The sequence below is a fragment of the Gigantopelta aegis genome, chromosome 10 (genome assembly GCF_016097555.1).
Source record: "Gigantopelta aegis isolate Gae_Host chromosome 10, Gae_host_genome, whole genome shotgun sequence".
Taxonomy (NCBI): domain Eukaryota; kingdom Metazoa; phylum Mollusca; class Gastropoda; order Neomphalida; family Peltospiridae; genus Gigantopelta; species Gigantopelta aegis.
In genome coordinates this window covers 58476242-58501279 of record NC_054708.1, presented here as the reverse complement: position 1 = coordinate 58501279, position 25038 = coordinate 58476242, and the positions used below count along the sequence as shown (strand labels likewise).

Here is a 25038-nt window from a genome sequence, read left to right as displayed (position 1 = left end):
CCTAAACACCGATATGCTTATGGTAAAATAGCAGGTTTATCGAAGTTCAATCACAGGTGTACAAGCTCCTATCAGACTGAGGTTATTGAAACCAATGCTCGAGAACGGTGCAACTGCAAAATAACCAATGTTTTAGCCCAAGTGTAACTTGCAGGTTTTCATACCCCAATAATAAACCAAGCATGAGAAATTGGCCCAGAGTTAGCTTGATGTTTCACCTGACATCAATAATGTTGTAGCCTGACATATTTTGGTACATTAACGTGTAAAACGAACTCCTTGGTGATCCCATCTGTTTTCAAACAAATTATATCATGCATAAAAGATGAGGTTTTAATGACAAACGTTAACACCGGTGAGCTATTGTGTGGGGGGAGGACTCTCAATGCGATGGGTCGGATGACGGACATTTGAGTGTCCGATCCTGTCTGGGCCTTCAGCGCCATGCACTTCGAGAAAGCGTTGAATTTCTTGTGTTCAAATATGGCATTTCCACACTTCTTAAAACAATCACAGGGAAAAATGGTGGCGCCATGTTATCCCCCCCCCCCACCCCCACCCCAACATTCCGCGGCCCTTGTCAACCAAATTATTAACATTCAGTTTTACATTACTGACTTTCAATGCCACGTTACATCTTTGTACTTTATGCAGATATTATGACACCCAAACCAACTATATATATATATATATGTGTGTGTTCAACGAATATCTGAAACTGAATTCAGTCGTCCAACCTTGTCACCACGACTCCACGAAGTAATTTCTATGAGTCCGATTACTTGTCTTTGATATCACCAAGACCACGTCAAAGTGTCAAAGTATTATTAACACTGACTATACCAGGTACTGCTGTTTGTCTCTCCCACTTAACCCCATTCCACGTGTATTTGTGACCCCTTAACAAATGCGTATTCACAGTACCACTCATCTCCTTACCCAATTCCTGTCACAACCAATCCAACATTTGAATCCCAGTTAAAATTCAGCCGGCGTCTGTATCACTGTGAGAAGTCGGGGGCAGTAGCCTTATGTTAGTTTCTGACTATCAACTGTCACGACAGAGTTGGTCAACTCGTTGGTTACGTTGTCAATTCCCCCTACTCTCAACTTACGACGGTTGACCTCAGATTAAAAATTAATCGGCCGTAGTTGTATACCTCGAGAATCGAGTTATAGGAGGGCTCAGGCCGAGTCGTAGAAGTCGAGAGATCGGCGAGTTGAAAAAACTAGGTCGTGACAGTTGGTAGTCTAAGTTTAGCATTACATCTACCCCATTTGACCATTAAAACTCTCGGTAAGAGCCGGTACCCGGATACGAACACAGTACCTACCAGCCTTACATCAATGGCTTTAACACTAAACTACCAGGGCCGGTTAAAGCAGCACGCCCTAGTTCCATCCAGCGAAAATAAATTATAATTTTGGTTAATCTACAAACCTGTAACACACTTAGATCACGTTTTTATAAAATGGAGTGAAAAAGCAGGTTTTATATCGATAAACACCATGGGAATACCCATGTCCCAATTGCTTGAAATAATTTTGAAAGTTAGTATTCTGATGTCACCGGTAGATGTCGCTCGAAGCACAAAAATGCCTACGTCACGACAAATTTCACAGAGTGCGCACAGACTTGGGGTGCGTTCCTTTCACCTCTCCTGGACATGTTCCAACTGTTCTGTCCTCTCCAGATATCGTAAGACTTATTGGTTTTAAGGGTTTGTAACGTTTTGTATTGAGATACTTACTTGTCTGAACTTTATTGTTAATGAAAATTTTCACGAACTGTGAAGAAAAACCTCACAAATGAACAACAAGCAAACGGCAACAAATCGGATGTTGATTGCACGAACCGTGCACGAGAAAACAAACCGAACCAAAATGATAACGGGCACGTGGTATACCAACGTCTGTGACACTGAAATGGGAATATCCCCTCTAAAAATAGATTAGACCTTGTCACGTGGCTTTTTAGGAAATACGAAAAATGCATATTGTGGTATTACAAACACCAGAATTACCAAAAAACACTTCAGGTGAATGGAAATGTATATTCTAAATAACAAACGGTAAGTAAAGTGCAATTTTATTTGTGAAAAAATGGGTTTAATAGCGAAAAACAACGGCGTAATGGTTAACAACTAGGGCGTGTCCCTTTAAAGAAAGAAAGGTTTTCTTTAATGACGAACTGAATACATTTTATTTACGGTTATATGGCGTCAGACATATGGTTAAGGACCACACAGATATTGAGAGAGGCAAGTCGCTGTCGCCACTTCCTGGGCTACCTTTTTCGTTTAGCAGCAAGGGATCTTTTATATGCACTGTCCCAGAGACAGAGTAGTACATACCACAGTCTTTGATATACCAGTCGTGGTGCACTGGCTGGAACGAGAAATAGCCCAATGGGCCCACTAACGGGTATCGATCCCACATCGACCGTGGGTCGAGCGAGCGCTGTAGCACTGGGCTACGTCACCCGATACAGCCCCCCCCCCCCCCCCCCCCCCCCCCCCCCCCCCCCCCCGTCGGTTAAAGAATGTGATCATGGGCGTTTTACGGGTAACACAATAGTTTCACAGACATGAGGAATACATCATGTTCTAATTGGAGAGGATGTACAAACTGTACTCAATGTGGTCTGCGTGTCTAGTGGAGACAGTTAACGTTTGTTTAGTTTAACGACGCCACTAGAGCACATTGATTTACAAATCATCGGTTATTCGATGTCAAGCATTTAGTTATTTTTATTAATAGTCTTAAACAGGAAACCCGCCACATTTTTCTATCAGTAACAAGATATATTTCATATGTACCAGGTCAGGACAGGACAACGCATACCACGGCCATTGATATAGCAATCGTTTTCCACTGGCTGGAATGAGAAACAGTCCAATGGGTCCACTGACGCTGATCGATCCTAGAACAACCGAACACCAAGCGAGTGCTTTACCAATGGGCTACGTCCCGCCCCTCGCTTGGCCTATCAAGACATTTTATATTTATAAGTGTGTTTTGTTGTGTTGTTCGGGTTTTTTTAATGTATTTATTTTTACTGTTTTTGTAATTATAAAGTAAGATATAAGCCTTTAACTGTTTAACGTCCGTCTATGTATATGTGAATAATATTCACTTAACTATTCGTCTTGAAATAGTCAATACATAATAGTGTACTTATCTGTACATCAGATAATTGAAAGGTGCTACAAAAACAAAATGAATAAAGAAAATTATAAAAAAAATGATACCAGTCCCTTTTCAACAAATTCAAACACAGATCAAACAAAATTCAAGACTAAACAGAACGTAGCCGTACGCTCAAGTTTCCAAGCGTTATGCGTTGATTATTTTCCTAGCGTCTTCTCTCTTCTCCAAAACGTGATGCAACTGTTCCTCAGTCATGTTCAATAGAAAGATCTTCAGCTACATGTATCTCGTTGGAGCCTGCAATTGTAGAAGAATTAGCGGTATTCATTATTTAAATTCTTTACTGAATTCTTTCAACTTAATTTATAAACGTTGGCTTATTAGATGCATGGGGAGGGTAATAAACAGCAAATATTTTCACAGTATATTTTGAAAACCGATCAAAACCAATAACGAAGCTTCATTCATTGGAACCTGTGAAATAATTTTGTTACTGGCTTAATGAACAAACAAATCAATACAAAGCAACCAAGGACAAGCTGTTAATTTTATTATATATCAAAATAACATATTAAATTAATTCTCTATCATATGAAACAATAGCAAACTATTGATATGCATGTATGTAAACAGACATCGAAATTAATAAATTGAGGAAAACGATTAATTGCTCTCCTTAGATTATGTGGAGAGTAGTAGTAGGGCCTGTATAGAATCGTGACGTACTTTCCGTGACGTTGGCCTACATTCCTGTGACCTTGACCTAGACACGGGACCGGTGACCTACTTAGACTGGCTGCTATGCCGTGCGCAACATCTTACTGACCTGACCTGACCTCATCCTACTGACCCGGACCTGTTCTACTGTCCCGATTTTGACCTACTTACGACAGCCCCCAGTGTAATTTTTTCTGGTATTGTTCATTCACTTGCCGAAAAGTCCACAAATCGGATCTACATTCATCTTTCTTCAGAGTTTGATGATATTCACATTGCAAGAGAGTGACTACCAAATCAGAAGACAATTTCATGGATCAAACTGATGCTGCTTTGAAGGTATGCAGAAACTCGAAGAATGCGAACTCGTGGATGAATCTGCAGATCAAACGGATGTTGCCTGTGAAACAGCTGCTGCCTGTGAGGATGACTGCTATTCAAGATGTTAGTTGTTCTGTCACTGTCCCGAAATGAGACAGTGTTATGCCCGGATGCTGACGTATGCTCAGTGGCACATATAATTATATCAAAAACAAAAAGAGCTTGCCAAGGTCGGTTCTACTACACGGGAGACCATGATGCCATCACCTGTTACTGTTGTGGACTACGCGTCTACCGATGGAAGAAGACAGACGACCTAGTTATGGAACATTACACCCTCTTCCAGATGCCCCTATGTGAACAACATGTTCAGACATTAAATGTTTTTTTCATGTTGTATTTTGTAAATAGAACTGTTAATAACAGGTTTTGTTTTCTTATTTATACCCTGTGTCCCTGGGTGCGTCCCTGGACGTGTCCCTATGGTTTTGAGTCATGGCACTGGTAGATGGAATGGGCAATATTTTGGTCATGATGTTTCTTGGGAACTCGCACGATGGCATGTTGAGATTTATGCTTGAGACCAGGGACACTGCTCATACATATCACACACATTCAAACTAACACTCCTGTACCATACCTTTATGCGCACACGTGAGAAGGTATATAAGTAAAAAGGCAGTGATGTTCGTCATTTGAGGTCGAACCTTCAGAGAAGTAACATATCAGTGTACCCGTTTCTACAAGCTGCAGGCACAAGGCAAACTTCAACCTCACTACGAAATTCAGCGTGGTGAAAAGAGTGAGATCGTGTACATGATCATGTAAGAAAAAGGAAAAGAGCAACAGAACAAATCTTCGACACAAAGTATTGTCATGCTCTTCCTAAAGCAAGGCTGATCTGAAATGGAAACAACAACAACAACAAAGTGGTACGGTTTGAAAAGTCCCGAAACGGCAGAAGCATCCCTAAAAAGACTATAAAAGGAGCTATGTGGATCAGATATCCATCGAAAACATCCTAAAGGTCTACCATCACCACCACTGCAGTAACAACAGCCACCACCACCACCACAGCAGCCACCATCACCACCGCTACAGCAGCAGCAGCAACCACCACAGCAGCAGCCACCACCACTACAGCAGCAGACATTACCATCTAAGCTGATACATCCCTTCACCATGATCATGTCATGACCCACTTCGTGTGGAAAGACAGTTTTGGTATACAAACTGCTAAGGGATGGTAAAAGCTTCCCACTGCCTCAACACATCATCTGGCTCTACAAACGATGGCAACGGCGCTACGAAATCACTGGGGCATCGTTGTGTATGTCCAATAAAGATGCTCACATCACCAAACTTTTCATGGAAGGAAGTCACCACAGAAATATCTCAGTGACTGTCATCAACCAGAAACTCTATTACAGTAAGGACACCTTCGACCTAATGGTTTAGAGACGGGACTGTCCAAATGGTATAGAAATACAAACGCAACAGCAAATGTTTTAGAAGAATTGCAACCATCATCGGAGAAAGAGCTCTACATGCAAATCATTCAAGAGACAAATAACAGGGATACCCTCCTATGAACGTGACCACGAAGAAGATGATGATGATGAAAAAACTCTACAGGATGCAGTCTTGCGATACGTGTGGTCTGGTCTTTAAAGACAGGAGCGACTTGCGGTGACATCTGCATTTCAAAATGTGTGTGGAGGGAAATGAAAAGTCGTCGCCCGATGTGGAAAACAAAGGTGTATGTTTGATGATCGAGCGTGAATTTGACATCAATTGTGACAATTTCGAAAGCAAGAGGAAACGCTATGAAGAAAAACATGTCCCAAGATACCATCGAAAGAAACATGAAGACATTGCAATGGACGTTATTTAAAGACACATACTCTCCCTTTATGACATATAGGCATTACTTTGACAAAGGCTCCATCACGAGGAAAAGTCTACAATCGGTGAAATCCAAAAGAGATGCGAGACCACAGATTCGTTCTAAATTAAATCAGTATCATTCCTGGATCAGTGAATATTTGGACGAAGTAGACGATGGCGATACCGATGATGATTCCAGTATTGACGAAGACGATGAAGAGAAATGAACAATAACAATAACATTCACATGTCGACCTTATGGCCTCTCGGTGTAACCCAATGTGTGTGTCCATTTTATATATGTGTCAGTAGACCAGTGATTGTAATTTGGAAATAAATGAAAACCCCCCAAAAAAATTCGCTAGTCCGCACAAGTCCTGGATGGATGTAGGCATGGAGTTTTGTATACAATATACTGCCAATGATTTGAAATATACTACTCATATTTCGCCAGGGATATTGGGAAAAACATGTCAAGTAAATGCATTTATTGTATTCGATTTATTATAACATCAGTCATGCATAATTGTCGGGATGCATGGACCAGCCAAATAAGTTACATAAATTTTAGATTATTAGCACCTCCTTTGGTGATTGGTTGAAAGAAGGGAGGGGGACCTGTGAGTTGCAGGTGGCCCGCACATTAGGTGGACCAGCCCCTCTGTGGCTGGATTTACATTTTTGTAAAAGGGGGTGGATATTCATACTATTGTTTAAACTACCAACACTGCTCGACATACCTGTCTTTCTCTTCAGTTCCAATATCGGCTGAGCAGTAGACCCTTTTCTCTTCCGGGAGTCTCTCAACAAGGGGGTCGGGGGTGGTGTAGCCGACCTTGGTGAAGAGGGCTCTGCCGAGAGGGTAGGCGACTTTGACAGTGGGGTGCTTACCTCGCCTTGAACAAAAACAGACTCACTGGTAGATCAATTTATTTCAAATATATTTGCCTTGGAGGAGGACATCTCCAAATCCATATCCCCCTGGTGCTGTCAAAAAGGCTGTCATCTTCTTCAAGTAGGTCAGCGTCAGTCTAAGTATATCAGGGCCAGTCTAAGTAGGTCAAGGTCAGTCTAAGTAGGTCAACGACAGTTTCCCTTAATTGGCGAGGTCTGTATATAACAAAGATGTAAACTCAATACTGTATCGTCTGAAAGAATGACAAACTATTGCTATTCAAATATATAAAAATAACATGTGTAATTAATTCTGTACCATGTGAATAATTCACCAGGGCGAGACCCCACTATAGAAACACTGCAGAACATATCATGAACAAACTTTCAAATCTGACTTAAATCTTTTGAGGTCCTGAATTATATAAAGTCTAGAAACCCCACACGAATCAACGTATTACTCTCACTAAAGAAATATTGAAACATAGTTTGAAATTAAAAGTATAACATGTATTCCATATAAGTAAACACAATGAAGTTGTAAATATGTAGAGAATTAGCGTTAAAACAAAAAAATATATACATTTTTGTAACTTAGTTTTTTAAAATCTCTGTATATAATCCTCTCGTAAAGAATAGCTTAAGCCACATTACAAGTAACACTACTGCTAAGTAGGTCAAATTACAGATTGCAAATCTTGAGGACATCAGCTACATGGCTTCCACAGATAATCGAGGTAAAATTGCAGATGTATATATTTAAATTGAATATTACCTGCATTAGTAGCTTTTGTGACCTCTCCTCCACAAAGTGGACAAATGGACACCATCTTATGGCATTCTTTGCACGTCATCTTGTGGTTACATGGCAACAACGTGACGTCAGCGGTGCGTGAGAAGCACTGGCAACACAAAAAAGCACTGACTAATGTAGACGCAGGTTTACTGTTGTTAAAAAGGAGAAACCTCAGAGATACGATGATTTATAGTTTTAGTTTAACGACACCACTAGAGCACATTGATTAAGAGATACGATGGATTCCTTCAGCTGTTACTAATACATGAACACAACACAAACATAACGTGTAGTTAAACCAGGTTTACTGAAATAATATTTATAATCTTAACACTTACATTAATCACAACTAATTAAAGCCAATTGCGTTTTCTTGATCATGTGAAGTTTCATTCAACCAGTCCTATAGAAAATCCTCAAATTCGGGAAAAAACGATTGAAAAATTCAGGAAAAATAAGTTGGCTTGAACACTTTCTATAATTTTTCTCACAATAATAATAATAATAATAATAATAATAATATTTATAATAATAATAGATTTTTATTTCAGATCAGTGATCCGTAGAACATATTTAAACATCACATACAAATCTAATGATATAGTATACAGTAGCTTGTGCCAGCGATTTACACATACAGATCTGAGGTACACACTTGTATACCGAATGTGGGCAAGTAGGTCGTTTGAGATTGTTTCGATTCTGCTCTTCAGCGAATATGCTGTTGAGCGAAGTAAATCGCCAAAGTCTTTTACTCGATGACTGACAAACATCTTGCTGGCACTGTATGGTCATCGTATTGTCATCCATCCTTCATGGTATCCTGCGTAAATTTAGGCCCCTAGTTGTAATCCATGTAAAAACATGTAGTGATTCGTTTGGAACCCTATATAGCTGTTTGGAACAAATGCTGATAAGAATAAATGTGGATATTCAGATTCGGGCATTTTTGTTTAATTCAGGCAAAAACGAGCCTGCTCCCCCAACAAAAACGGGAGCCCATACGCCTTTGGTTGTTTCAAATTTAAATATTTCCATCACATCACAATATTACAACACAACTATTAACACTTCAATCAATCAATCAATCAATCAATCAATCAATACAAAATAAAGAAACCAGTTAAACTTTAGTTTCTGTAGCATATATTTTTAACTTTTGTTAGTACTTTTTTCATGGTAATTTTACAAATTAAATTTTAAAGAAGTAAATTATAAACAAATTGCGTTTCGGTAACTTCTTTCATTAAATTTTAATTATCTAATGGACTACATAAAACAGAAATAGATGGTTAATATTAATTTCAGTAGAGGACATATATATATATATATATATATATATATATATATATATATATATATATATATATATATATATATATATATACCCTTTCTTTCTTGAAGTTTTTTACAGCTTTTTTCAGCGTCTTGTTAGAACAGACATCAATTGGAGTTTTGTCACATTTGTTTTTGGCGTTGACGTCTGCTCCATGCTCCAACAGGAATGTGGCCAGTTCAACACGACTCTGAGTATCAGCACCCTGTTTCAGTAACTTCATTAGCTTTCACAAATAATAATAATAATAATAATAATAATAATAATAATAATAATCATTGTCATTATCATCGTCATTTTGACAATGACGACAATGATGATAATGATAATGATGCTGATAATATGAAAGAAAAAGACAAATCCAAACAAATTTTGAAACCGTGTTTGCTAAGACTTTTTGGGAGAAGTTGACAGATAAATCTCCAATAATTAATTGGACATAAAAGTTTAGTAAATTTTTTAATCACAACAAAGACCAAAACGAAAATACCATACGTAGCTTTGGATAATTGGGAAGAGTCAAGAAAAAGTAAGTGCCACTGTTCTTACATCAACATTTAATGTGATCTAGAGAAAATGACAGAAAACGTAAATATGCATGAAAATGTATAATACTTTAACTATGCTTTTGGAATGACACTGATGTGCTTCTCATAAGTAATGTATTAATGCAATCTCGGTAAATACCCAGTAAATATAAAATATGTAAAAATTATCAATTTGTTTAAACTCCGTCGGTATGGATAATTACTGCTAGCCGCCTGTTTGGCCGTAACACACGTCAGGTAGTGCTTAACTAATTTCCACGTGTATAAATGGAGTCAATTCACATTCGCAAACTCTAAGGTATTTCCACCTCGGAGTTAAACATTTCAACAGCTGTGACACGGTGTGTAAACAGAGCAAAAATAACTAAGGCCAGGTTTTGATGTTCTAAAAATAGATAAAATGTTAACAGATTCCAACTACATCACCATATAACTGTTCTGTGTCATACAATACGACAGTTGACAGTTTCCTTTTACAGTATTGGTTCATAAAATACATACGTTAATAGTTTTTCAATAATTGTATTCTAACCATTAGGTATGCAATACAAAAGTTGTTGATATTATCCTACTAAATCTGCCATATCCGTATTGGGTTATATCAAACAAAAGTTAATAATGTCTCACTAGATCTTCTTCACTCTCCGAGGTCCCCATCAATACATGCAGAGGCGTGTGTCTGTCAGCGTCGACCATGTTAACATCAGCTCCTTAAAAGAAAAAAGGGAAAAAAGGTGAAAGAAAGTATGATTTGTTTTATGATATACTAGTTTATTTTAGACTACTAATAATATTATATGTTGTCAGATCATACTACCATTTCATCCAATATAATTATATTGAGAGGAGTGCCACATTTATTTAGTTTAATTTGTTAAAATCACAACCGATATGACAGTTGCTTTATGAACTGTTGAAAAGGGGGTTTAACTCCAATAATTAATATGGTGTAAAACATGCTATTATCCAAATAGTTCAAGATATAGGGGGAAATATAACCAATATTACCCACATGTGTCATAAAGATTTCACGTGCAGCTGGCGGATGATACACTGACTGCATTTGACTTGACCTAAATATGGACTACTTTTTCCTGTCATAAAACGTAAACCATGACACTGTAAAGAGTTTGACGAAACATTTTAATTTACAAACCAAATATGCTGACAACCCTACATTGCATGTTACTCATTTAAAAAAAGTAATACCGTACATTTACGATGAACGAAAGAAAAGAAAGAAATTATTTTATTTAACGACACACTCAACACATTTTATTTACGGTTATATGGCGTCAGACATATGGTGAAGGACCACACAGATGTTAAGAGGAAACCCGCTGTCGCCACTGCATGGGCTACTCTTTCCGATTAGCAGCAAGGGATCTTTTATTTGCGCTTCCCACAGGCAGAATAGCACAAACCATGACCTTTGTTGAACCAGTTATGGTCGGTGCAAGTGGTCTACACCTACCCATTGAGCCTCGCGGAGCACTCACTCAGGGTTTGAAGTCGGTATCTGGATTAAAAATCCCATGCCTCGACTGGGATCCGAACCCAGTACCTACCAGCCTGTAGACCGATGGCCTAACCACGACGCCACCGAGGCCGGTCAGACGATGAATGAAACAAATGCGACAGTTATTAATTCACGTTATCTTTTAAGCCGTTGTTTTTCATTTATCTTTGTTAAATGTTAAACTTTTTTCTTTTTTTTTAAATTGCACAACGTTTAGAAAAGGAAATCACTGTTTATATAGTGGGACTACCCATTCTTGCAGCAAGATATGACTATGTCATTGTGTTAGAGAACTAAACATGGCGATGTAAATACATGTTAGCAATTAATTTGAAATACATCTTATTTCGATTTACTTAATACATTTTATTATGAAGTATTATGCTATTCATATTATCCGTTAAGTTGTTATTTTCCATTCATCTATAGTAACTTTAACACCTAGTTCTATAGTCGGTCCGCCCGTTCTTCCACTGAATAAATCTATGCCATTGTGGCAGAGAACTAAACATGACAATGTAGTTATTTGTTAGAAATTAATTTGAAATACATGCTTTTTCGATTTAGTTTTAAAATTATATCGTAAAGTAACATGTTGTTTCTTTTTGGGGTTTTGGTTTTTTTTTTAATTTTGACTGCCATAATTTCTGGAACTATTTGCAAAGTGTGTAACACTACAACCGTGGTTCTTCGGTGACCTGTCAGCTGACCTCATTCACAGATACGTCAATCGGTTCTGTAAGTTTAATGATTTGTTTCTTTTAAAACTGATTCTTTTTAATGTGTGGATAATAAAGAATTTTCGTACGATCCTCGAGCTCGTATTATAATATCTGTTGATTCCTGCACCCAAGAACTGAAGCTAAAGCTCGTGACAACTGAAACATAGTTTACTCAGGACGTAAACATGATACGAAATGGAATCTCGTTTAATATCCTATAAATATGTATATACTGTGGCTTAATGAGAGTTGCTTCCCTTTTTGGACGACTCGAAATAAAAATGGTAAAATTTCAAACTCCAGGTGGCAAACTTGTTATTATTAAACATGTTTAGTATAATGACGTCACAGTGTCTCCTCTCTGCATCTAAGACAGAAAGGTAAACATTTAATTCCTACATAGGGCGTTCCAACCAGTGGACCACAACTGGCATATCAAAGGCTGCGTCTGGTATGGTGCATATAAAAAATCCCTTGTTAGTAATGGAAACATGTAGCGTGTTTCCTCTCCAAGACTATAAGTCAAAATTACCAATAGTTTGACATCCAATAGCCAATGATTAATAACTCGGTGTCATCTAGTCATGGCGTTAAACAAAACAAACCTTAACTTTGTTACTTAAACTGTGGTTTCGATGTTAGGCAATCAAAAAACAATAGTAGTGGTATTTCCGAATAGGAAAGAACGAAGTGTGTTATTTAACGACGCACTCAACACATTTTATTTACGGTAATATGGCGTCAGACATATAGTTGAGGACATCACAGATATTAAGAGGGGAAACCCGCTGTCAGCATTTCATGGACTACTCTTTTCGATTAGCGGCAAGAGATCTTTTATATGCACCATCCCACAGACAGGGTAGTATATACTATGGCCTTTGATATGCCAGTCTTGGCGCACTGGCTGGAACGAGAAATAGCCCAATGGGGCCACCGACGTGGATCGATATCAGACCGACAACGCATCGAGCGAGCGCTTTACCACTAGGCATCCTTTTCGAATAGATGAGTTAGAGATAGGGGTAGGCTGCACCACTAGTAAAATCATTAACGGAAATAGTGTTTATTGGTATGGGCTCTTCAAATGTGTAACGTTTGATGCATATATAACATATGATGCAACGGCATACAAATTGGAAGACAGACAGAGAGGTAGAGAGAGAGAGAGAGAGAGAGAGAGAGAGAGAGAGAGAGAGAGAGAGAGAGAGAGAGAGAGAGAGAGAGAGAGAGAGAGAGAGAGAGATATATATAAATTGGAAAAACATCATACAGTTAAAAAAATGGAATGAAAAAACCCCAGAACAGAAGGGTTCGATAACAGGAAAATATTGGAAATACATTATTAAAGTACAGGACCCCAATTTCACAAAACATTGTAAACCTAATTTTGCACGTAGATGAAAAATCTATGACTAAACCACAATTCGTATTACTAAAACAGTACAACTAATATAGTACACGTATTTCATTTCTGTGTCCTTACAGCACTCCATCTGCCGTAATGATGTAATTTTCTGTGTCAAGTAGATATATATATCTTCAAACGTAAACTTACTATGTTTTGTGAACTAGACGCCATGTGAGTGATTGTAACCACTATGAAAATATACTACCTGCATTAAGTAGAATTTTAGCTGCACCTAAAAGGCCGCTATTGCATGCAAGATGCAAAGGAGTAACTTCGGTCTTGTCTGTGATATTCACGTCTGCTCCCTGCGTTTGAAGATAGAGAAACAATATGGTGGATATGACCCAGTAACTGCATTCATGTTTTCAATTGTTAAGCAATTTCAGTCCTTTTGCCTTGAAAGAGATCTTCGAAATTACATAAAGGAAAAACTATTTATTAATTTTGGTCTAAAATGTATAAACTATGCCTTGAACTACATGCGTCTGAACAATTAAAACGAAATAAATTTCATTTACCGGTAGAAAACATAATTTTAAAGAAAACGCAACAGTGGGTAACCGACTGATTAAATGTATGGCGCCACTGTTACTGAGTGCATGTTTTGCATATAATGTCTACCATCAACGCTTTGACATTGAAGAACCGGCTGTTGGTTTGATGGATACATGATGAACACGACTTTGCTGTTTTATTTTTCTTTTTACCAAGGATTATTAGGGCAACCATTATTTATGTCTAATGATAGCACATTGTGTTATCCAATTATCTAAACTAAGGAGCATGGAACACCATTTATGTTTACCGTATTTCCTTAATCTAAATTAACCTGAAACAAACTATAATAGGAAGTGTGGTTTTTTTCATCTAGAACTTACGAAAAGTCGGATCCATTACCGGAATGTCACTAAAAGTGTTTTTGTAACCGAAGTGGTTGTTTTAATGTTTGCTGCGCAGACCTGTATGCCGTCATGCATGCCAGTAAATACAGGGGCTGCCATTAAATAGCGCTTATTATACTTTAATTTAACCACATTATTTAATGTTTAACTTTTAGTTGTTCCATAGTATTGTGGCGTTGTTGTTTGTTTTTAAAGATAGATTTTGCCTTTAAAATATAACACAAGATGCTTAGGTGCGCAGATTGTAGTGCCACCAGTGTACATGTCTGTATTAATACATGTATAAATACCGTGTGTTCCAACAGCTAATAGCCAACTACACATCTTCCCAAGAATACCGAGTTCGTTGTGGTGTTTAGTAGTTAAAAGCTAGGATGGGTGTGTTTTAAAACTTCTTGGCATCAGTGAAAACAGTTACACAATATAAAAACTCAATACATTGTGTATGTTATGTAGACAGAGACTAAGTAATGCAAAACAACCAGTAACGTACCATTAATAAACTCGAACACTTAGATATTATTCAAACTTTGAACTGTGCAATGCCCTTGCTTCCGATGAACTATATAGTGATCGTGGATAGCAGTTTTGTCGTTCACATACTGATGAATTATATCTTTAATACCCAATTATGTTCAGTCTAATATGTACCTATAAACCTTTAAAACCCTATTATATAATATAATGTTTACCTGTAAACCTTTTAACACGCTGCTATGTTTAATATATATCTGTAAACCTTTAGCACCCTATATATCTAAAGATGTCTATATTTAAATGTTTACCTGTTTGATAAGTATTTGTGCTGCTTCTGTGTGGTCGTTTATTACTGCAATATGAAGAGGTGCGAACCCAGCTTCCATTTTTACGTCAATAAGACTCTTGTTTCTTAGTATGGTTTTCTCAACTAATGTGCCACTGGAAGTAATTCAGTAATTCAGTTATTCAGAGGTCATTACAACAGGGCATTTTATTAGACCAATTACAAATAGTATTACCCACAAAAAAAACAAAAAAAACAACAACAACAACAACAACAACAACAAAAACCCACCTCCCACGCACAAAGAGAACAAACAAAACCCCACCAACATTTTAATAATAAAGGTATATGCTTTTAAAATATTGTAATGAATATGAGACATCGTCATGCATTGGACACCACTGATTACATTTTCATAATTATTTGCATAATGATAAAGAATACTTATTGTATCGTATTGAATTGTTATATTACCCAAATGTGCCGTGTAACGCAGCCCACTGCAGAGGGTTAAATCCTTTTTCATTGTCAATAGTTAAGTCAAGGTTTGGTGACATCAGAATCATTTCTGCACAAGTGGTCTCGTTTTGCCCTATAGCATCATGGAGAGGAGTGTCGCCAGAATTGTCCTTCAGAAAAACACAGGTAAAATTAACAAAATATTTAATAAACATATGTTTTCGTTCAAATATGATTAAGGGCTCCTCGCTAATTTCAGATGACACTCGTTACATCGCACACGATGAGTTCAGCTAAAAGTGATCTAAATCATATCTGACTTAAAACATGACAAATCCTCCGTATACAAGGCTTCTTAAAACTGCATTCTCACCTCGCCATGTTAAAACGTCATTTACTAATGCAAAATACAAACATAAGTACAATTCCAACAATCTCCCAATCTCACCTCGCCATGTTAAAACGTAATTTACTAATGCAAAATACAAACATAAGTACATTTTTAACAATCTCTCAATCTCACCTCTCCGTGTTATAACGTCATTTACTAATGCAAAATACAAGCATAAGTACTATTTCAACAATCTCCCAATCTCGCCTCGCCATGTTAAAACGACATTTACTAATACAAAATACAAAGAATGTTTATCGTCAGCTCTCCATATTTTAATACTTTAAATAACAAAACAGAATAACAGCTAGGTGTTAAAATGGAGAATAATATATTTTTATGCAACCTTGTTTAGCGAATATTATAAAACATCGAAGGAAGGCATGCGACGGTAAAAACATAAATAGTTAAATAATAAAACAATATAGTCAAGACATCAGCTTCAGCATATCTTGCTTTCGGTTGCTTACCACAACGTTGACATCACAAGCTCGCATTATCAGATCACGAACAAGTGACGCATCTCCGGCATACACAGCACAGTGCATAGCGCTTTGGCCGTCGTCGTTGCTGATCTCTAGATCAGTATCAGCTTCAAGTAGAAAGCGTGAGACGTCAACGTGTTTCCTAGAAATTACAATTTTAATACCATTTAATATAGAACCAATATAGCCACAAATACGTATTATATAGTATCCTGATATATGTTTAAATTTATAGAAATATCACAATTTAAAGGTGTGTTGAATTTGCAGTTATTGTAAACAAAAATGTTAATTACGTACCAAATTATTAGAAGGTAATATCTGATTTGACCTACTACAAACATTTTGTGCATATAAATGCTGATATTATAAAAAGGAAAATATCTTTAATATCGAATTTTAGTCATCAAACCGGATCTGTTAGTCGTAAACATATTACAGTGACAGCAAATTCAGAGGACAGTCCATTTGAAATAAATTGCATGCCAACCTTCCTTCCCCTGCCAAGGCCAATAGCTAACGTATAGATTATATCTTAATTATTTGAAATCATTCATTAATTGAGCACTTTAGACACGATTCACTGACTACCTTAGTTTGAGACCCTACACAAGTTATCTGTTGATTGTCACCATAAGGATTGAGTTACTTTTTTAAAGCTTTCAGAAAAGCTGTGTTTCCAGACAGGTCTTTAGCGTTCACGTCAAACCCTTTTTCCACCAGAAACTTAACAATGTCCAGTTTTCCATCATTGGCTGCAATATGCAGACATGTAATGCCATTGTCTGGTTGCGCAGTTACCTAAAATAAAACCCCAACACACAGAGACAAACAATAAAAACAAGCAAAACTAATATTTGTTTATCAAAGAAATGAAAGGACGTATCATATAAATGACATCAAACGACAATTCAATTAAAACGCAAATGACTAGTATATCTATTTATTAATGATACACATTGTGTCCTTATCGTTTCTGTATTGTTGATTCTTATACTAGTAATCTTCTACAACAATTTTGAATTTGACGAATTTACCAAAGCAGAAAAACAGCAATGCCTCAACCACGCTAAGTATGACTCTTTTGTTTTGTGATTGATTTGTTTTCAGCCATCAGTAATTTAACCCTCCAAGAATGGCTTACTTACTAGTTTTGGAAATCTCTCTAAAACCTTCTTAACTTTCTCCACATCTGAATCATTAATTGCTTGTAAAAATTCGTTTGACCCCTCTCCTTTCAATGACATAAGCTCCCCTTCTTCATCTGACCCAAGAAGTCCTAGCAGTTGAGTCTGCTGTTCTAGCGTTTTTGCCAAGGCTGAAAAAAAGATAAAGAGAACTATTTAATTATATTATAGTCTTGCAATACCCATAACCTCTATATAATAGTGTTTAGGCTATTTGAAATCAACACAAACGAACTTACTAAAGTTTACATTCTCTAACATAAACTATATTATTTAAAATAGCAAGAAACTGGACTTCCCTTTCAATGATACAGTTTTGTCCTGAGGCATGTGTTGCTTTGAGTTTATATGGAAAGATCAAGATACGAAACTGATACAACTGTCTGGGATTACTGGGATATTATAATGTGTGTATATTGTAGGCTGGTTTAGGTTTTGTTTTTCTGGGACACTGCTTTTAATTCTCGCAGGAGTGGTGATTCTTTTTCTGAAATATCTAGACACCGATAAACAACATGGTGCTGAAAACGTATATATCAAACACTGGTAAAAGAAACGATGCTGAAAATGTAGCATTTAGACACTGGTTCTGAAAATGTTGCGTCTAGACACTTGGCACAGAAATGATACTGAAAATGTAGCATAGTTTTTTTGTTTTTTTTTTCTTATTGAAGATCAGTTCCATGTTTTATTTGTATGCAAACAATATAGTTATTTAAGAAATATCAACATTTTACCCTTTGTGAAAGTAAATGCTGGTTTCATTAATCTGATTTCATCTCAAAACGAAATTTCTGTACTAAATTTATCAAAATTCTTATACTATGTATTTAGATTGAGAATGAATGGTGAACTTTGTTTACATTGAATATTTATAAATGCACTGCCTTACTATTACTATAATATAAAATTAAATAGCAGACCTTTTACTGAATAAACTGTCTGTCTGTCTGTCTGTAGGCTGGTTTAGGGTTTGTTTTTCTGGGACACTGCTTTTAATTCTCGCAGAAGTAATGATTCTTTTTGTGAAAGATCTAGACACTGATGAAAAACATGACGCAGAAAACGTATATAGCAGACATTGGTTAAAGAAACGATGCTGAAAATGTAGATATAGACACTGGTTAAAGAAATGGTACTGAAAATGTAGCATCTAGACATTGGTTCTGAAAATGTTGCATCTAGACACTCATTAAAGACATGATTCTAGAAACGTAGGATCTAGACACTGGTTAAATAAATGATACTGAACATGTAGTGTTTAGATACTTGGTATAGAAATGATACTGAAAACGTAGCATCTAGACACTGGTTAAATAAATGATACAGAAAACAAAATATCTGTAAGTTAGGGAAATGATTCCGAAAATGTGCTAAATCATAGTGAAAGTATCTCATTGGTTTTCAAAATTAAATAACTGTACTAACTTTTCAACAGGCCGAGAGGGTCTGAGTCTTCCTCATCTGACGATTCGTATGGGTCTGAGTCTTCCTCATCTGACGATTCGTACGGCTGAAAACAAATACCCATTATATTACAGTTAATAACTGGGATATAATATACATTGTATACAGTAATTAGTAACTGCAACTAAAACACTCAACCCTTAGTGTCAGACGTTGACCATGCTACTGGCAGGCAGTTCAACTACACTAACAATACGTCCCATATAACAGCTTTGTATGAACTAAAGACATAATTACTCTAGTGGTAAATGAAATGTGGTCTCTTCCAAATCCAATGTGTTCCCTTATTTCTTTCCATCAGTCTATATTAGTTAAGCTTCTGCTGATTTGATGTTATCCACGAAATACCGAGTCCAGTAGTTTGCTATTTCTAATGTTCAAAATGTATGGTTGCTATAAATAGTGCACACAGGTGTTATAACCTTTTCACTTGTCTGTTAGATGTGTCTCGAAACCTTCGCGCTTATTGAACAAGTATTTGCTGCGATTTAAGAGTATTTTGTTTTGCAGAATGTCTCAAACTCATTAATAATTGTACTACTTGAAAAATACTTTTATTTCCCTTGGATTAAATAACACAGACTAAGGTAATCTGACAACGATTAGATGAGTAGACCAGTGACTGACGAATGTCTGTATCAGTATTAACTTGAATGACACAACGCAGAGCCGAACGGTCACACAGCAAAATAGAGGTTGATTCCATGAATCTCTTATCTTGTGCCTCGTCTGTACGAGAACAGCCACTCTCGAGGACATTCTTTACTGGACAATACATTAATTTTGCCTCCATAAAGAGGACTGCCAATCCCAAACTAGTTTACTGAATCAAACCTAGCACTCAATATACAAATGCGAATGTCATATGATCTTGGACACAGTACGTATAATATAACATAGAATATACGAACCTCTTCCATAGGGTCTATCCATTCCCCGTGACCGTCCTGCAATTCTTTTACCTTGTCCTTGTCATCAAGAATCCTCACTGTGGCGCCCTTCTTCAGTTTAGGCACCTGGGTGAAATACACAGTAAGTCCATTAATAGTCAGTCCATTCGGACCACTGACCAGGGAAGCAATTGTTTTAAATATCCAACCCTCAAACAATAATAAAATTATACTTCACCACCTCATATATTCTAGCACACAAAACAATATTCCTACCGTGAATAAAAAGACACAACACCTACCAGTCATTATACCTCGTTACATAAGTTACCGAGTAATCACCAAAATAACAACAACAGAAAAAACCCACACATTTTATTTTAGAGGAAAAAATATTGAGTTTTATGACAAGGATTATTTCGGTGAATGGACTGATAACTACTTGGCGGAATGACAGACATATTGCAGACAATACAGCCAGAATTCATGTCATGTTGTGGTAATAGCCTCATCGATAGTCTGTGTATTCATCACGTGCACGAACGACGACAATGGCAGGACTCATACTCATAATGAATCACCTGAGTTATAACAAATGGTTTCTCTGCCATTTATCTTTAAGTACTTGTGCCAGTTCTTCCCTATTCTGAATTGGTTGATCTCTGTTTTGCACCCGTAGCATCAATCGGGGCGTGATTTAGCTCAGTCGGCTGAGTGCTCGCTTTAGGTGCTTGTGTAGAAGGATCGAACCACCTCGGTGCATCCATTCAACTGATTGGGTTTTTTGTTGTTCAAACCAGTGCACCACAACTTGTCAAAGGCCGTGGTATATGCTTTCCTGTCTGTGGGAAAATGCATATAAACGATACTTTGCTCAATTAGGAAAAACGTAGTGGGTTTCCACTGATGACTACGTGTCAGAATTACCAAATGTTTGACATCCAATAGCTGATCATTAATTAATCAATGTGCTCTAGTGAAGTCGTTAAACAAAACAAATTTTCTTTCTTTCCGTAGTATGAAAGTGTCATGTATGCGTTTCGACTAGATCTATATCTATACACATCAGCAACACCGAGTGTTTCTTACCCTCTGCTGATGTGTAGGCCTATAGCATGTGACAAACCCAAATATTTATTACTAATTGGACAGGCATCCAAAGTGTATTTCTAGATCTTTGCAATTTCAAATACTAAACTTCTGGTTACACGTTTTGAAAGATTAACTTTAGGTTTATTACAGTGAAACTGTAGTTAGAAACAAATTGTGGGGCATATTTTTCTTTGCCTTCTCTAATGAACCTTCATTTTCAGATTCTTTGTCAGTATTCCCCCAGTACTTACTATGGCTCCTTGAAGATTTCCACCCTCTGCTTGAGACGTCAAGTGTACTTCTGCTCTGACACCAGCAAGATCTGTATGTGTCAAATAATCAATGATTTACTGATGAAAACATTACGTTTTACAAGCATATTATCTACAAAATGATTGTCGGTAATGAGCCAGGGCCCTGCCTAGACTGAAATAAGTGGATGGCAGTACAAAGAGAATCGGGAAATAATATTTGTCTACTCAAGATAGTAAAAAGGGCACTTAAAAACGTATACATTTAAAGGCACGTTTTCGTCATGTTCTATGGATACAACTGTTTTAAATAATCAGTGATAACCATATAAATTTATGCAAAACAGTACTACAAAAAGTGTATTTTCTGCAATTGTTAAAATGTTATGACTGACAGAGTTTTTTCAACGACAAATAATTAAATATTAAATATATTTTCCTGCGTAACATATCAGTGGTTGCAAAGCGGGTTTATCCTAGTAGCACATGTAGCACGAGATACGGTCCTCGCGCTTCGGGGTACCATGCGGTGATGTATACATTTATTTCTCCCAGGTCATCTTTTCACTGTTCTCGAAGGGGTTCCAAAATATATATCCTGGGAAGGGGAACCACTGTTATTTGTGCTACAGGCCCTGCGGATCCTTAACCGGCTCAGAATGGTTGTGTGTTTATGGTCGTCCTGATATTTGTATCAGGTCAAATTTCATTTTATTTCCTAATATATAATTTGTCATATGTACTAAATTATTATGAGTCGAAATCCAGTTTGGAATACACATTCTAGCATTCTAAACAGGAATCTGTATTTAGTTTGTAATTTTGTTTGTTACTAAATTTGATGAGTCAGAAACATCTTACAATGGCAGCAAACTCGGAACAGTCCCTTAAGTAACTGAAGCAATGAATGAATGAATGTTTATTGACACCCCAGCACGATAACTGAAGCAAGTAATTGTATGTAATACTACTGGACATTGCAGCTGTTACCTAAAAGTGGCAGATGTTCAGCGTAGATATCTGGTCCAAGAGCTTCACGGACACACTGGACGTCCACCTGACCTTGGTGACCCACACGACACGTGGTTGTCTCCCCTGAATCCCACGCTACACTCACAGCCGATCTGTGTGACGTAGAATGAAAGCTGAGCACAACAACTACAGTCCCTTCCTTGCCTAGACCACCTGAAACAACAACAACAACATCAACATTATCATCAACATTAACATCATCATTACCGATGTCCCTTCCTTGCCTGGAACACCTGAAACAACAAAACATCGTCATCATCAACATCATTACCGACATCAGCTACATCTACAATTCCCTCCCTCCCTTCCCTGCCTGGACCACCCCCAAAAAAACCCCCCCCCCCCCCCCCCCCATCAATATTACTGACATCAGCATCAGCATCATGGATATATATCGTCACTGTCATCTTCATCACAATTATGATTTCAACACAAGCAACCTCAATATCATCATCGTCATCATCACATTTACAATAATAATCATCATCATACATCGCTTAATCAATATAAACCATGACATCTGTCATCCCCCATGAGTGCCACGAGTAACGACGGCGCCATAATACATCCTAGTTCGATCATCATCGAAGTATCCCGTGCCGGCAATGTCTGAAACATTAAAGTGACAATCTTTGTGTCCCCGACATAGCATATGGCTGAGTGCCACGAGTACAGACGGCGCCATGCTAACAGTCCTCAAGTTCGATTTTCTCTCGGTTTGCTATCTCTCGTGCTCGGTCACACACTTTCTGAAACAATGAAAGTAACTTTGCCTGTGTTTACGATCATAGCATATCTGTCTGTCTCTCATTGTACAGTCAGACATCGGTTCTCCTATCATCTACAGTCTCTCTCTCATCTCTCTCCTCTCTCTGTCTCTCCAGTCTCTCTCTCTCTCTCTCTCTCTATCCTCTCTCTGTCTCGTCTCCCCTCCCCCTCTACTTTCTCTCTCTCGCTCTCCTCTCTCTCCTCTCTCTCTCTATTCTCTGTCTCTCTCTCTCCTTCCTCTCTCTCTCCTCTCTCTCTCTCCTCTCTCTCTCTCTCTCTCTCTCTCTCTCTCTCTGAATTGTGTGTGTCTTGACAAGTCACGATGGTTGTCTATGTGTCTGTATAGTAGGGTTGGTATTATGACAATCTGACAATCAGCTCCACTACTACCTGTAGACTAGTAAAGCTGATTTCAAGCAGATTGGGTTTTATGATAAATATTTGTATTATAATGAATCACGACATGGGTTCCCAGTATGACGATAAGTATTATAATGTAAATACCATTAACAACAGTCAAAACTGTTCTCGTGCACCACGACTGGTATGTGCTATCATATAAAAGATTTCTTGTTACTAATGGAAACACGAAGCGGGTTTCCTCTCTGAGACCATATTATTAAATGTTTGACATCAAGTAGCTTACAATTAATAAGTCAATGCGCTCTACTGGTGTCGTTAAACAAAGAAACAAACTTTAAAATGCACTAAAGCTTATTTAATAATGTCAGGCCTTTCCTTCTTTCACATTTTGACAGAGTTAAGAAAACCAGCGGAATCCAAAAGATTGGTGTCTCTGATTAACAACCAACATCCAACACGGAATGGCGAGTGTATCGGTATAGGCAGGGTGTGTCGTAATACGCATTACGAGTGTTTATCCTTTCTGGATCTAGGGGAAATACATTCAACGTGTATGTTCTGTGTGTTGTTTATTTATATTTAGAGGTAATTTACCCCGTATATGTGGGCGTGTCGTGACGCACAAAGTTGTGAGAGAGGTCATGCTTCCCTGTGATGTAGCACAAAGAACACAAGTTAAATCTGGTACATTGGCCACACGATCATCGTATTCCAATCACCCCGATCTCTCCACAGCCGCCGCAAGTGACAGTCTGATGGAAAACTCCTAGAAACAGAAAGGAATTTAACTTACCAGTTAAACTATAGTATCAAAGGGAGGTTTTCCTTCTCCAAGAAGAAGAACAACAACAACTTAACTAAGTGTTACAAAAATAATTCATTCATTTATTTCAACTTATTTTCGTGCTTATTTCCAATTAAAGTTCAAGAACGCTGTGCTGAGGCACACACCTGTCTGTCCAGGACAGTGGGTTAGTTGTTAGTGGTTAGTGAGAGAGAAGCGGGTGTAGTGGCCCCTTACACCTACCAAATGAGTCGTTAAAACTCACTCTGGGTGAGAGCTGGTACCGTTCTGCGAACCCTGTACCTACCAGGCTTATGTCCATATCGATAGTTTTACATTATTAATGTTATAAGATTCACAGGTGAGATGTCAGTTTTAATTGCACAGTCAAATATCCCATTGAAACATTTTCTCACCTACAGGAGCATTATCTACAAGCCTCAGTTCGTATTTGCTGTCCTTCCCAATACTCGACACAGCTTGTTTTCCATTGTCCCAGATGACTTCAGCTGTTTCATCTTTCCCGTATGACACCACCGTTCCGAGATGACCTTCACCCCCGTCGACGTCACCCGACAGCCAATCGCGTCCTCGGATAACTCGCAGACCTGCTGCCATCTTAGTTAAGTATCTGGACACTGGCAGACGTGTTTCTAATATGCTAAGTGTCGAACTATCTGTGAATGCATCATTTGAAAATGATCATATGTATATATAACTCAAAGTGTCACAAGGATCATGAATTTGAGGACCTGTGATTATAAACCTTTTAGATCCTAGAATCAAGATCCTTATAAGGAAGGAAGGACATGCTTTATTTATTGACGCTCTCAGCACATTTTATTTACGGTTATATGGTGTCGGGCATATGGTTAAAGAAAACACAGATAATGAGAGGAAACC

General features: G+C 37.6%; 2 protein-coding genes across 3 annotated transcripts in view; one reads left to right on the top strand and one right to left on the bottom strand.

The window, feature by feature from the left end:
- The window catches only part of LOC121383965 (E3 ubiquitin-protein ligase MIB2-like), a 166767-nt gene that overhangs the window by 51544 nt on the left and 90185 nt on the right, over positions 1–25038 (top strand). The window lies entirely within an intron of this gene.
- On the bottom strand, positions 10667–24753 carry LOC121383714 (E3 ubiquitin-protein ligase MIB2-like). The gene is made up of 13 exons (XM_041513809.1): positions 24552–24753; positions 24071–24117; positions 22912–22969; positions 22179–22373; positions 21189–21259; positions 19867–19971; positions 18917–19001; positions 17450–17619; positions 16951–17102; positions 16287–16443; positions 15441–15595; positions 14989–15121; positions 10667–10768 (listed from the first exon to the last, which is right to left on the bottom strand). Exons 1-13 carry the CDS (start codon positions 24751–24753, stop codon positions 10667–10669), a joined length of 1632 nt encoding a protein of 543 aa, XP_041369743.1.

Excerpts from the sequence above, each read along its gene's own strand:
- LOC121383714 (XM_041513809.1), bottom strand. The coding sequence starts at position 24,753 with ATGGCAGCAGGTCTGCGAGTTATCCGAGGACGCGATTGGCTGTCGGGT. Across the intron at positions 19,002-19,866 it reads GGATAGACCCTATGGAAGAG|CCGTACGAATCGTCAGATGA; the intron begins GTTCGTATATTC and ends ATTTGTTTTCAG. Across the intron at positions 15,596-16,286 it reads CTTGTGATGTCAACGTTGTG|GACAATTCTGGCGACACTCC; the intron begins GTAAGCAACCGA and ends GTTTTTCTGAAG.